This window comes from Phyllopteryx taeniolatus, chromosome 9 (genome assembly GCF_024500385.1).
Source record: "Phyllopteryx taeniolatus isolate TA_2022b chromosome 9, UOR_Ptae_1.2, whole genome shotgun sequence".
NCBI classification, from domain to species: domain Eukaryota; kingdom Metazoa; phylum Chordata; class Actinopteri; order Syngnathiformes; family Syngnathidae; genus Phyllopteryx; species Phyllopteryx taeniolatus.
This window is the reverse complement of record NC_084510.1, coordinates 25,868,727-25,881,396: the sequence shown is the minus strand read 5'-3', so window position 1 is coordinate 25,881,396 and position 12,670 is coordinate 25,868,727. Positions and strand designations below refer to the sequence as shown.

The following is a 12,670-nucleotide window of genomic DNA, read 5'->3' as shown; positions in this document are numbered from 1 at the left end:
ATACTTTTTGTAGGCCCTGTATGTTCCTCACCACTGTTCTCAATTGAATATTTTAGTGCCCAAATGTATTTATTTGTCTATTATTGTGCAATGTCATTATTTATTATTATTTCTTTAGATTTAAATGTTATAAGTTTATCTAATGAGATGTATTTTTCTCATGCCTTTAATTTGACTTGTTATCGCTAATTGAAATACCCCCCCCCCATTTGAGTGAATACATATGAAATATGAAACTTCAGTGCTCCTTATTTAGTGGAGTAATTATTGTTTTCTTTTCATGTAATTAATTCTTCACAGATAATTTTTCCTGTGTGGGAAAAAACCCAATTACATTGCCCCATCGTAAATAAAAACACGGTGAGCGCAACCCAGTTTTAATTATTTGTGATGATTGAGTGATGAAGAACTCTGAGCCAAAATTAGTCAAAGTGATTACACTCGTATGATGAATAAGATGGCAAGAATGCCAGCTAACTTTGCTGCCAAACTCTCCTGCTGGGGTTTAAAGTACAATGTGAGGCCCGGGAGGAGCTCCATGTGATGGGGGGCGGGGGGTCTGTTCAAAAAGTTCAAATAATGTTTTTTAATCACAGATTTGAAACCACGTACATTACTAATGTAAGACTTTGGACGCCATTTTGTCTTTATAGTAGTCCAATCTACAAATATTTATAGCCTCAAAGGTGATCCATTCTCAATCTAACAACCTAATCCTAAAATCATGCAAAGTGGTTAAAAAAAAAAGCAAACAGAAATGATTTATTAAGTAGTATCTTTCTCCTATGAGTTGCATCACAAAGAGGCAGTGTTTTATTAACTTGATCACCTTTGGTTTTGTATTTGGTTAGTTGATAAAAATATATAAATATAATTTATTATTCATTTTTTTTGTCCTTGAAGGCAACATCAAAAGTACCCGGAAATGCTTCTCATCGCGCCAAAAGTTTACATCCTGTAGGACAAAATAAATTACATGTAAAAACTACAGCTACGCCTGGTGTTTAATCATTATTTGTTGAACAATGATAGACAAATACGACATGATAGTATGTGACTAGCTTTTAGAAGTTCTAACTAAAAAAAAAATTGGCGACTTAGCGAAAAAAACAAAACATTTACTTACATTGCTACAGCACCTGTTACAGCACAACTCTAGCACTGAACGCTCCGTAGAGTAGAAAATAATCCGTACTGGACACCACAAGTGGCGTGTTTCCATCTTGAGTGGCGTGCAAGTTGAGTCAATAAACTTTTCCCAGTTTTTCAAATCTCCCTCGTGGTGCCAAAAGTACACAAAACCAGCAGCAAGGTAAAAAGCGGTAAGGAAAAGGACGATCCCGTTCTTGTTGATTGACAGCTGGGGGGCACCAACTTCCCTCGAAAGGGGGAGTACGCTGTCCTTATAACCAATCGCGTCATCGGAAATTTGAATTATATATTTTAACATCATCCTTATTCATCATAAGTTTAACACCACAACTCACGATTTTACACAAAATACATTGTAAAAGCTCAGGGGGTCTCATTTGTGATCCTATATCACAAGGTTTCCCCCCTGTGTCGGTGGGCGTTTGGTCTAGCCCAAATTTGGTCCAGATTTGAGTGGCTTGTGTTTTGCTATCCGAGCGCGCTCTGCTGGAGGTGAAGGACCGCCTGTCCCCGCTCCGCGTCGGCCGCTCTCAATGGCTTTCTGGACCTATTTTATTTGAATGCCCGGGGCCGTTTTTGAGTGACCGCGACCATGGATATTCTATGGATATTATGGACCTTGCCGGTCGTCATGGCTGTTGAAGGTAAGCAAGCATTCGGGTTTTTAAGAGCCTCGCGCATCCTCGTGCCGGCGTTTGACGTTGACCCCATTGTTGATATAAAGAGGGGGAAACATGCCACGAAACACGTTTGTTTTGTGCCTTTTCTTCTCCTTTTTATGGACGAATGTGGCGTTTGTGTGGCACTGTTATGCAGCGGACTGAGGATGATGATGTGGTGGTGGAGGAGGATGATGATGATGGCGGTAGTGACAATGATGATGATGGAGGGACATAAACATGCCCGAGCATCCTCCAGTTTTAAAGCTACAGCTCGACTAAATTTTGTGTGGTACCGCTTGAGAGTCGAAAAACGTGCAAAAACAAACGAAAAATGTCCATGCAAAAATTGCGCCTTTTGTAACCTTTGTTCAAAACACTGTCTCAAAGTAATTTTGCCAGCTGTCTCTCCCCATGGGCTTGTTGATGCTGACGTTTGAATTAAAAAAAAAAAAAAAAAAGAATCAAATCCATGTTTATTAGTACATTTGACTACATCTCTGGTAATTCTTTTGTGATGCACAACCCCATTTACATTATTTGATAATATGACACAGGGTTATAGGGACTGGAAAGTTTCATAGTCTGAAAAATGATTAAATTCATCTAAATCTAATATAAAGTTGGGCTCATAGATTTACATACGTTAACAAAATTATGTAATTATGTAAAATATGTGTACCATTCTTTAACGTGTGTGAGCTGACAAAACATTTATTTTTTATTGGGATTCAAAGTGAACTGTAAAATCTTCCACCATGATGCAATTGTGTTGTTGACAAATAATATACTATATACTGACTTTTTACAATTATTTTATACTGTTATCCACACAAAGAAGTGCAATAGCTCGCATTATAGCATTTTAATTTTTTACAATTTTTTTTAATTAAAAAGTTGGGTTCCATTAATGCAACTGGACACATGCATTGCAAAATATAGCGAAATATGTACAACAGCTGCCATAATTGGAACCCCAGACTAACAGAATTAAATATTAGTAAAATTCAATTCAAAATATATGTCTTGTCAAAGACTTTATATTGTGAATTTATGATGAAAACGGTAAAATTAAAATAAATCCATTGTAAACATAGGATGAAACTATGACCTAGATGGGGAAAAAAAGTCATTTCTACAGCAAAATCCTGATGCACAGTTGTTGGCAAACTGCTTTCTGCATACTGTATACTCGTATACGTTTAATCATTTATAAAGATTGTTCTGAAAAAAGTGTGATTGCCTTGCATTTTTAAGGCAAAATATCTGATACCGCTGCCATGATGGAACCCGCAGACTAACAGAATTGAGTAAAAGTCCATTTTAATGGATTTCTGGTCATTTTTGTGATGAACAACAGTTTACACTGTATGATGAGTGTCAAAGTGTCGAAGCCTTAATTCTGAGTAAGTGTGAGGATGCTTTTAAGTCAGCAGACTCATCGCAATGGGAAGTTATGATTAAAAAAAGGGACATTCAAATAAATGCAATATAAATGTAGGCTCAAACTATGACTAGATCAGAAAAAAACTATGAGAAAAGTCATTTCGACAGTGAAATCCTGATGCATAGTTGTTGATAAACCTCTTCTGTTTTTATGTAATTTTAATATATTTTTATCAAATTATGTTCCATGTATAGTTTTCAAATTTATACAGTCAGTCTCATATATGTGCGTGTACACCAAGGTTAAATTGCCGACAAATATTTTTTGCTAATGCAACCGCATGTGTGTCGCAAAATATCCACGACAGCTGCCATAATTGAAACCCCAAACTAACAGAATTTAGTAATATTAGTGGCGTCCATTTGAATGGACATGTGGTCATTTGTGTAAATAATAAATCCATAGGGGGAAATTAGGACTAGAAAATAAGACATTTGTACTGTAAAATCTTCTCCTGTGATAAGCTATTCTGTTCATACTAACTTTATAATAATTTTCATATCCGTATAGGAAGTGCAATTGCAGTAGTAGCTTTGTAATTTATAAAATGGGTTATTTTTCACTGTCGTCCATTCGCATGTAAATCAGTGTTAAATTGCCCACCGATGGTTATTGCAAATGTAATGGCATGTACGTACCAAAATGCGGCAAAAAAAAAAAAAAGAATTGCTGGAGCTGCCGTAATTGGAATCCCAATTCTTACAGAATTGAGTGATGACTGCATTTTGCATTTTTTCATTTATTTCCCGTGCTGTACTGGTCAGCAGCAAGGGAACATTGGCGAGGAACGTCAACAAGAACTTCAGTGCCGTTTTTGGCGACGTGGTGTCAGATTTTAACGCTAAACGTCCAATTCGATTTGATACCCCACAGAGAGTGATGCACCACCCGAGTAAAGAGTCGCCCGGCCCAAGTCCCCCCATTTTTTTCCCCCATCCAATAGCTCACTCTTGCTGACGGTCCAATGAAGTGGCAAAAGATTTCTTACGTATGAGAAACGAAGGGTTGAAAAAGAGGTCACTGGAGCTCTAATCCGAAAAAAAAAGGAAAAAAAAAAAATCCCGGCATGCAATGGGAAGCGAGGCCTCCAGTGGATTGTTTGAACATTACGATTGTTGACCTCGTTTTGGATACTTTAAAATATTGCTGTGTAGAAGCTTAGCCAGGAGATTTCCTATTTGTTAACGATTTTCTGTTTGCCCAGTGGAACTCGTTATGTTGCGGGTCCAATTGACCCACGTTATGAAAATGAAAAAAAAAAAATACAAAATAAAAAAATATATATCTTTTTTTAGCTGGCCTTGTTCCAAAAAACATGTTTATTGAGTTAACTAAAAACTCTAAATTGTCAATGGGTGTAAATGTGAATTTGAATGGTTGTTTGGTTCAATGTGCCAGGTGATTGGTGTGTGTTAATGTTTCATGCGTGGGGCAAAAATGGCAAATCATTTGTTGATCAAACATGTAGCAGGTCACATTGACCCATGAAAAATTTGGGTTCGCCAAATAAACAATCGTAGCAGGAGGGTTAAAGTTGAATTTCACAATTTTGGGAGAAAACATAGTAAGGAGATGTAAGCGATATTTGACTGAACTAAAACATTTTCGTCACAATGGCAAGATGTCTTGGCATTACCAAGTATTTGCAAGTACTCAAATGTAAGTACGTGTACTCACACTCGGTCTTAAAAAAAAAAAAAAAAGAAAAAATCCTATCGGTGCGTCCCGAGTCAAAATGTTACTGAAAAAATGTTCTGTCCCGTTATAGAAATGTGTTATGACGGCGAAAGTTGAATGAATTCACTTTAAGGAAACTATCGAAGTTAGAACAAGCAGTCAACCAGTCGACTGGACAGATTGTGTGGTTCACTATGGCGGTCCCAATGTAGGAAGTTGGCGTAGTCGTAGTGAAAATAGGATTTATTAGGTTTGATTTATTCCACGTCACTGAGACCACATTATGCCGCTGCCCTAATAAATAGCAATATGGAACAACTACAGATGGCGTCAATTTTGACCCTTTTCTTTCAAAGGCGTTTAATCCATCCAGGGGGATTGAGGAACAGCACTAAATTGTTGATTAGTGCTCATGTGAGAAGTTTATTGGTTAACCCAGCAGGAAAGGAGCGGCCGTGTTTGAAGATTAATGGCGGTGGAACGACAGGCAAATAAGGCAAGCTTTGTCAAACATGTCCAGGAAAACACACGGCGGGTTTAGTTTGGGGCCCGTTCATCATCATCATCAGCGTTTAGTTGACAGCCATACTAACGACAACGCTCATCGAATTATGTCGAGTTGTAATTCAGATTTATACACAGGCATAAAACCGCAGTAGCTAAAAGTGAGGTTGGGAATTCTCTAGGTGGAAGCACTTGTGTTTTCCAATTGGCCTCTGCCTTCTTTTGCGGCGCTGCAGACATTTTCTGGTTGGGTAGGTGTTGCCATGATGCGGCAGCAGTCTGCTGAAGCCCAGAATGCAACTTGTTGTTGGGGTCAGCAGGTCTACAGATTCCACTCTCCCTTATTTTTCTTTTTTTTTCTTTGACAGAAACATAATGGCAACAAAAGCATTGACGATTGAACTTAAATATTCACTTCAAAATAATGTCGGTTGGTAAAGCAGACTTCTCCTAGTTTTGTTTTCCAAAACAAGTAAGTAGTTTGTTTGTCAGTAGGATTTATAAAAGACTACAAAAAGTTTGCAGGGGGGTTATGTTCCAAAGAATTGCAGCGAAAAAGGGACAATCCGTGAATAATGCCCCCCCCCCCCCTCCCTTCTATCCCTTTCCACTAAAAATTAGTTTTACTATAATTAAAAATTACCGTCCCACATTCTTTAAATGCATTCTAGACACACATACATGAATAAATATGCATACACCGGTGCCTTTGATGTACAACTTTAATTTGTTCCATAGCTACACTTGTAACTCAGAACGCTCGTTATCAATGTGACAAGCTTGAAAGAAGTGGACTGAGGCACACATTCACACGGGGGGTACTTATTTAACGACGTGACCCAAATTTGTATGCAAGTCAAAGAGAGCGAGCCATTTCCAACACTGGAGATTCAAATATATTTGCAAAAATAACAAACCCACGTGTGGACTGACCAATAGTATCGATTTGTGAAAAAATATGAAATTGACCAAATTAGGACAAAGGAGGTTTCGGCCAGATGCCGGCCGTATGAGCCTTGGCGCAATGACGTTTTCGTGAATCGAGCTTGGAGATTTGAGATTCATGAGCTTGAAGCAGACTTATTTGCGCGGTGTAGGCTCATCTTAATGCAAGAATCAATAAGGGTGGTGTATTGTAAGTAAGACCTTGGTTTGTGCTCATTTATATTCCAGTTTATGTTCTGTCTTTAGCGTATGCTATGTTTTGTTTCAACGCACACAATATGATAGTTCAATCCTACCAAGCTTGATAAACACTCTTTCATATGTAAATGTTTTCTATTGTTTTGAGACGGAATTGTTTTGCAAGGAATGGATGCGCTGGTGAACGTGGAAGTATTTAGTTTTGTGTCCGAGTAACAAAAACCCGACGGGGGCGGGCTCCAAAAAACGGGATTAGAAGGAGGTAAAAATGAGCGAGCGTGTATATACAATCCAGTGTTTTCTCAGCGGGTCCCGATGAGCAGATGCGGCGGACCGGCCCGCATGCCAACCGCCACAGTAGGCTTTCACAAAGAATCTGTCTCTATTCAAGCCCTAATCCAGGCCGCACAGGGCCGGGCATTGTCACTTTGCATGCACAATCTCAATTAGTGCTGCTACTAGTTGTCATTTCCCTCGAAGGAGGTGTGTCGCATTTCAGAGGCGTCTATGGCTACCTTTTATTGTTTTTAGGAGGGAGATCAAGGAGGAGTATCACAGTTTTGCTGTAGCCAACACTGCACAACATCACTGACTCCACTTCACGGGCTTGTTTGTTGTATGTGGGAGACCTTTTGTCTGATCGTCTGTGGCTCTGTAGTGCATAATCAAAGGTGAAAAAAAAGGAAGGTTAGGTGTGCCCGTTGAAGTCTTGCCAGAGAATTGTGATCCCGCAGGTTCGGTCCCACCAGGATAGGATGCGCTATTTGGCGTTGTTCCCATGCCTTCAGCAGTCTGCTGCTGACTGCTGCAGTCTGCACTACACAAGCCAACCCTTCAGGCTTTTGTACCTTTAACTGTTCCAATCCGCATATATTTGCCCTCTAGACCTGGTGCTAAAATTACTGCTAAGCATACTGGAAGTATTGACGCTAGAAGGAACAAAATATTAGATTTAAGAATATATTGAAGTAGGCGCACGGGTCAGTATGGTGGACTGTTGTTTTATTTAAAAGTACGACGTGATTGTTACCGACAGCCTACTAATTAATAAACAGAACGGTGGACAAGACTGCGCTGAATCGACCACGGACTTCATGCCATCTTACGTTTTTACCAGCAATAAAAGCAGTTTCACACCAAAGTCCTTGATAAAAACACACCACAAACCACCGTGATTTGTTCTTTAAGTACCAAAAATGAAAATATATCTTTTCGTTCATTTAATGTTTGAATGGTTCTGGACATTTCAAGAGGATGTACAATAATGTCTGTGACTGCACACGGACATGTCTATGTGGGAATGTAATAATGGCTTCCCATTATTAGCGAGTCGCTGAGAGCTACAAATCTACCAAAGCACAACGTTGATATTTTGGAAGGAAATTAGCATGAGTCTAACGCTAAAAGTCGATTTAGCGACCCAGTTTTGACCTTCATGCACGAATCAGACTTGGTCCAGTGAAAATCGAATGGTATTGGCGAGTTTTTGTTTGAAAACGATTCTGTATATGGTCAAAGGTTGTCGGTTTAGCAATACAAATGAATGACGATGGCGTCCACCGTCATCTTAAAAACAAAGCGAACGGGGGATGTGTGGTTTGAAGAGGAAGTACGTTTGAAGGACAGTTCTGGCAGCCATTGCGTTGCACATGCAGGAGAACATGGAGAATTGTCATCAAATGGACGAAGGTTGTTAGCGGACAGCGACGACTAAATGCAGATACTGCATCTGCCAATGTAATGTGATGATGAGATTGGATGTACTCCGTCAACATTAAGCAGGCATTAAATCTAAATTGGGCACTTAAAACCTGCCGCGTAAATCCAACCCAAGTGTATTCATGTTTCATTCATTTTAGCAGACACCCTCTGCCAGCTTAATTTCAGTCATTCAATGTTGAACACGTGCGGCAAATGTAGCACCTCCTCCCCACTTTTCCCTTCTTAATAAGGCTCGTAAATTAGATCATCTAAAGTAAACCCCGGCATGGGTTACCATTTCCCCCACCTAATAGAGCCTCCTTAATGCATTGGAATGGGAGTTTAAGAAAGAAGATGACAAAAAAGGGTTTGCGAAAGTCGGACATTTGTGGAGATGGGCTCCGGTGGCAATTATTCCTGTGCGCTGTGGGCAAACCAAGTTGTTCACGACTGAAGCTTCTCGAATGCTTTTAGCGTGCCTGATACAGGTCCACTCATTAGGCACTTCATTAGATGCACCCACACATCAGATACACCCACATACCCACACTTGGAATGCAATTCAATCTGACGGTGTCGTAAAGGTACTGCCACTTTGTGTTTATTATTGAGGTCAAGCTGGAGTGCGTCACGTGGGGAGGTGCCTCTCTCCTGTCGCAACACTACAGTACACGTCAATGTCAATAGAGTTGTTTCAGTGAAGGAATCAAAATGGAAAAAGAGCCGTTGTGCTGCGCAAGCGTGTAGGCTTACTGTTAACTTTCTTTGAATAAGTCGCTATGTCTCTCACAGAAACGGGATTCTCAGAGGTCTGCCGACAGATACAGTGCGGCGTATTAATTCCAGATTTTCACATTGAATGATATTTTTGGATGAGCTCGTTTTCCACAGGGGTTTGCCTCAGCGCCGCGGTGTTACGTTTGCGTACCGCGATCGACGCCGACGAGGCGACTCATTCAAATAAACAGACGAAAGAGAAGCTTCCATTACCTCTGAGTAACCTCGCCGAATGTTCACGAAGGCATGTGGATCAAGGCTATTCTTACATCCTGTTATCTTCGTTAGCACATGCTAATTGGCGAGGTGCGCTCTCTTCGCTGTCTTGTTTACTGGTTTGGACCCGCCGGGAATGGCTATCATGGGGTGGGGACGATGCATTTGCTGTGGTTTATTCAGAACAGGTACCGTGGAAGCATTCACAATCAAAATGATATATCTTGGCCTAATTTGCTGTCAGTGTTGTATTTTCAGGTTGCGTCTTTTTCCATTACGAGCAACACCAAATTTCATGTTACCAAGTGAACGTGGCTTTGGGGGGAAAAAAAATCACTTCAATAAATTTGTGTTTGAAGGAAAATGGACACAATGACTTCAATGACTGCTTAAGAAACCAAAATGGCAGACTTCCGGTGTCTGTTCGGGCATAGCTTTTTATTCTTTCTGGGTCAGAAATGAAATGAAACAGAATGAAACGAGCTTCGGTGGCGGATTTTATTTCTTCATTTTTTTAAATGCCAAGGCAAAGTTTGTCTTTGACCCCTGAAAATGACCAAAAATTACTTTGTTTCGCTAACAGAAACCAAATTGCAGGTTCTTGAGGCTTTTTGCTGTGTCAATCCATGGTACCAGCTAAGTGAAAGTAACTTTGGGGCTGGATTTTCAAACAAAAAAATCACGAGGACAAGGTTTTCTTTCAAAGAGCCCGAGAAAAGGCCAACATGTTTTTCAAATGGCCACTTTGAACCAAAATGGCAGATTTCCTGTGTCTTTTCTGGCATGGGTTCTTGACTTTTTTGGGTGGCTTTACTCAGACATGCGTGCCAAATCTCAAACTGTTAAAGTGAAACTGGCTTCAGGGGCTGAATTCCAATGACAAGTTTCTCTTTGAAGGACCCCTGAAAATGGGCAAAATGACCCTAAAACGGTCGCATGAAAAATAAAAAGGCAGATTTCCCGTGTCTGTGTCGCGCATGGGACTGCCTCTGGTGGCAGAATTTTGAGAAAAATCCCTGTAAACAATGTGGCTCGTCTCTATCGAGCTCGAGAAAAGGAGACGGAGGGAAGCAGTGAAGGGAGCGAGTAGCCTGAGAGAGGTCAGACCTCGTTTTGGAGAGCCCCCCTGCGCACACACACACCCCAGGTACCGGGACGCCGCCTTTTATGCACGCTTGGAGAACACAAACCCGGGGCGGATTAGCGGTCGGGACTCTCTATGTCCCCGGGAGCGCAGCCCGTCGGGCCGAGACAAAGCGGGTCTGATTGCATCGTCATCTGCATGACAAAGAGAGAGTCTTTTTCTACCTGAAAACGCTGTCTCGGCACACACGACGCTACGCAGCAAATCCGTCAATGACTCTGTACCCACGTGACAACTACCCTTTGTTTTCTCTCTAGCTATGCCCCCCCCCCACCTAAGCACCCTCTGTCCCTGTCTCTGACCCATATGGTCTGTCCAGCATGACCCCTCCCTACAATGACCTTTCTCATTGGAAACTAATCCGCATCATCATTGATTGATCCCCACTGGTAGTTAAATGCTTGGCGTCATCATCAATGTGCAACATTGGCGACTGATTGTTGCATCACTTTTCTATTTTGATACTGCCTACAGTGGAAACGCCATGGTTGAACCCAATCTGCCATATGCCAACCCGCGGTTTGTTCGGATTTGGAAATGATTTTATCTCCTAGAAAATAATGGAATTTAAAAATTCGGTCCCTGACGCCAGTTTTACTTGGCGACGTGAAATTTGGTAGACATGTCTGCCATTTTAGAGACATTGCAGCCATTTCTAGGGGTCTGAAAGACAAAGTTGTCCTATGGATTTTTGGAAAATCCATTTCCTGAAGGCACTTTCACTTAGCAACCTGAAATTTGGTAGATATGTCTGTCATGAGTAGAGCAGAGTCTCAAGAAGCCATGGCAGAAAAGACACGGGAAGTCTGCCATTTTGGTCTGTAGCTTCCATTTTGGAGACATTTTTGCCATTCAATGGGCCTTCAAGGATAAATGTATCTGAATTTTTAATCCAGACCCTTAAACCAGTTTCTCTTGGCAACTTGAAAATGAGTAGGCATGTTTGTGACCAGTGGACGCACAAAAAGGCCTCAGGAACTCATGCCCAAACTGCCACGAGAAGGCATCAATATATAGAGTCATTGCCGATGCAAACTAAGAATTCATAGTCTCACATCCATAGTATAACATAGCCAAAGTGTCCAACACATCTACAGGTCTGTTGGTCTCTGTAGGACAAGGAGGACCACGTTGGCTGACTTTTGCTGGTGACCCTGTCAGATCCCGTCAGATGGAGCAAGTCGCTCAATAGCAATGTTTTTCTCTTTCATTCCAGTATCAGACGGGCATCTGTCTCCCTAAATATTTTAGAAGCCTATCTTGCGCTTTCTTTTTCTTTTTGAAAAAAATCATTTTTGGGGTGGGCAGACGGAATATCAGAACTGGCATGATCATTGAAAGGGAAAAGGATATTCGATTTTCTGCCCAATGAAATGAAAGTCAACATTTGGAACTAGGTATGATATTTGAGGGACATACAAGGAGGGAAAAGACATTTGAATGTCCTTGAGTGTCATTTGTTTCTATTCAAGTAATTGTATCACACCTACAAAATAGAGAATGAATTAACCCATTTGGCCTTTGGTTACAACCTCTGCAATTCATTTGCGAATCATATTCATGCACAGCCTTGAAAAGCATTCAAATGGGGAAGTAACGTCATAGAAATGTGTGCGCGCAACAAAGGAAACATCTTTTGCTTTGGATTCCTCCAAGTTTATTGCGAGACTTGTTTTACAAAGAGAGAGGGATGGTCTGTAAAGAGTTAGAGCTTTCGTCACAAAAGGAGCGTAAACGTCTCTCTTCGAGGAGGTTTTGTTGTCATAAACGTCAAGAAAACCTTGATTTGCGAACTGCATGCATAGATGGATCTACACTAGAGATAATTGGTCACCGTACTTTATAAGGGGCATTTTGCCAGACTAATTCATCTGCTGCCTTTGTTGGTTAATCTAGGGAATTAACGTTCGATCGTGGGAGTTTAATTTCCTTTCTGAGTGTGTGCGCTTTCCTTTCGGGTTTGTTCCATCAAAAAATCATCAGCATGTTTACAGAACATAGATAAAAGAACCTTTTGCAATACCTATCGCTGAATGTACTTTTAAGTCGATTTTCTTCCATGCAGCACAGCATATGTTGACCGTATTTCAAACTGGGCCATAATTGTGATTCTCGCAAGCCACGGCGAGACTATTTATTTGTTGTCGGAGCTTGCACCACTGCAGAGCAGAGCAGCTTTTTCTCGGAAATCCAAAATAAAGAACTCAGCAAAGATTAAACCTCAGCGGCGACTAATAAATTGATGCTGCA

At 40.8% G+C, this 12,670-nt stretch overlaps 2 protein-coding genes across 6 annotated transcripts in view; one reads left to right on the top strand and one right to left on the bottom strand.

Annotated features, from left to right (window-relative positions):
* Window positions 1–1,386, bottom strand: part of lactbl1b (lactamase, beta-like 1b) — a 50,329-nt gene extending 48,943 nt beyond the window's left edge. Inside the window, exon 1 of the mRNA XM_061785856.1 lies at window positions 1,127–1,386. The gene's annotated coding sequence lies outside the window, so the exon portion shown is untranslated. The remainder of the gene's footprint in view (window positions 1–1,126) is intronic.
* A 250-nt stretch (window positions 1,387–1,636) lies between these two features.
* The window catches only part of ephb2b (eph receptor B2b), a 139,787-nt gene continuing 128,753 nt past the window's right edge, over window positions 1,637–12,670 (top strand). For all 5 annotated transcript variants that reach the window (XM_061785267.1, XM_061785265.1, XM_061785263.1 and 2 more), the window contains exon 1: window positions 1,637–1,796. In XM_061785267.1, coding sequence (XP_061641251.1) covers window positions 1,745–1,796 — 52 coding nt within the window. In that variant the 5' untranslated portion in view covers window positions 1,637–1,744. The remainder of the gene's footprint in view (window positions 1,797–12,670) is intronic.